This window comes from Lotus japonicus, chromosome 2 (assembly GCF_012489685.1).
Source record: "Lotus japonicus ecotype B-129 chromosome 2, LjGifu_v1.2".
NCBI lineage: Eukaryota > Viridiplantae > Streptophyta > Magnoliopsida > Fabales > Fabaceae > Lotus > Lotus japonicus.
Window position 1 is genome coordinate 15,292,298 of NC_080042.1, and position 1,817 is coordinate 15,294,114.

Below are 1,817 nucleotides of genomic sequence, written 5' to 3' on the forward strand. Positions count from 1 at the left end.
TAAATAATTACAATTAATATAATTTTGAGTGCTATTTTTTATATTAAATTAATTTTATTAAAAGTAGGACAAAATTAGGTGTTCACAATAGTGATGAGTCAAATCTCTAATTGAGAAAAATGGATATTGATATTGAGAAAAACGCTCTCTCTGGAGGGGATACTGCGAATGCACTCGATAGCGGCCAGCCGCCGCCACCGCAAGGGAATGCGGCCCAACCCTCTTTCCGGGATACCCTCATGGGCGGAGTACAACAGAGTCAAGTCAGGGAGGTGGAAGATCTCTGACAGTCAGGAAAGATGAAAGTGGCGTTTGTGAACGGGAACAGGCAGTTGCCAAAGCTCTACGTTGACAAATCTGTTATTGAGAACATGTGCTCACCATGGAAGGACGCGTTGGTGGTGAGTCTTCTTGGGAAACGTCTGGGTTTCCGAACTATGAAAACCAAACTTAGCAACACCTGGCGGCTCATTGGAGAGTTTGATCTTTTAGATGTTGATAATGACTTTTTTCTGGTTAAGTTTGATCGCGAGGAGGATAAGAAGAAGGTGATTGATGGAGGCCCGTGGGTGATTTTCGACCACTATCTAGCGGTGGCCACCTGGAATAGGTCCTTTATCTGCCCTGCTGCACAGATCACTTCGACTCTGGCCTGGGTCAGAATCCCAGGGCTTAATGTCACCTTCTACAATGAGAGTTTTCTACTGTCCATGGCTAGACTGATAGGGAAACCTATTAAAGTGGATAGAAACACATTGTCTGCGGAACGAGGGAGGTTCGCCAGAATCTGTGTGGAAATTGATCTTACTCAGCCGGTGGTGGGAAAGTTTTGGTTTGAGGGGTTCTGGTACAAAGTGGAGTATGAAGGTGCCCATATTATATGTCCCAAATGTGGATGCTATGGGCATAGAGGGCGAGAGTGCACAGCGACTGAAGGGCAAGTCCTGCCTCAACCGGAGAAGGTTCCAGGTCAAGTGGGAACGGTGGAGGCGCCGCCAACAACTCAAGAAACCCTAGAACGCAACCCGCAACCCACCGCTACAGTTACGGAAGGTCCTAAAAAGCCGGCTGGGATTGACCCAATGATTGTGGTGATTGAGGATTGCCAGGTGATTAATGATGGGGTCGTTAAGAGTGTGGACCCCGCTTCCATGGAAGTGGCAGGAGAATGGCTCACAGTTAAGTACAAAAAGAAAAAGAAGTTGGCTTCCCCACCAACATCGGGATCTGGTGCGCAAGTAAAAGAGAATATTCCTTCTAGTAATCAACCAAAGCAGGGCTTTGGGAAAGAAGTGGGCCACCACACGTCCTCCTCCAAATTCCTTGGAGTATTTAATGCAAAAGCAATGGGGCCCAGTGATGTAACGGATCTGAGCCAGAAGAAAAGGAAGATTGGGGACACTAGTAAACATGCAAGTGGGCCCGGAAAAGAGGGATCCAAACCTCAAATCAAAGGCAAGGAGATGGCCCACAAAGGGGACCATGGTTGTCCATCACCTTAAGCCACTACATCGAATAAACTGAGCCAGGACCGAGGAAGTGGGGCAGCGACAGCGGTGCCTCAACCCATTGTGAATGCTATTGGATCTCCTAACTTCATGGAGATGATGCAGGGCTTGGAAGAGAACATTACAGAGAGTGGAGTTTTCCATGGAAAGCCACCTGATCAGCAATAACTCGTTGATGTTAGGTCTCTCTTTAAGTTGGTTTATTATGGTGAATACAACCGGCTTAAACATTTTAGCTTGGAACGTGAGAGGTGCAGCTAACGCTGCCAGTAAGAGACATGTGAAAGAGGTAATAAAGAAGTACCATCC

The 1,817-nt window shown here is 46.8% G+C and overlaps 1 protein-coding gene across 1 annotated transcript; it reads left to right on the top strand.

Moving 5' to 3' along the window:
- The first annotated feature begins 299 nt into the window (after positions 1 to 299).
- LOC130736106 (uncharacterized) lies at positions 300 to 1,502 on the top strand. The gene has a single exon (XM_057587954.1). It carries the CDS (start codon positions 300 to 302, stop codon positions 1,500 to 1,502), a length of 1,203 nt encoding a protein of 400 aa, XP_057443937.1.
- The last annotated feature ends 315 nt before the right edge of the window (positions 1,503 to 1,817 follow it).

Excerpts from the sequence above, each read along its gene's own strand:
- LOC130736106 (XM_057587954.1), top strand. The coding sequence starts at position 300 with ATGAAAGTGGCGTTTGTGAACGGGAACAGGCAGTTGCCAAAGCTCTAC.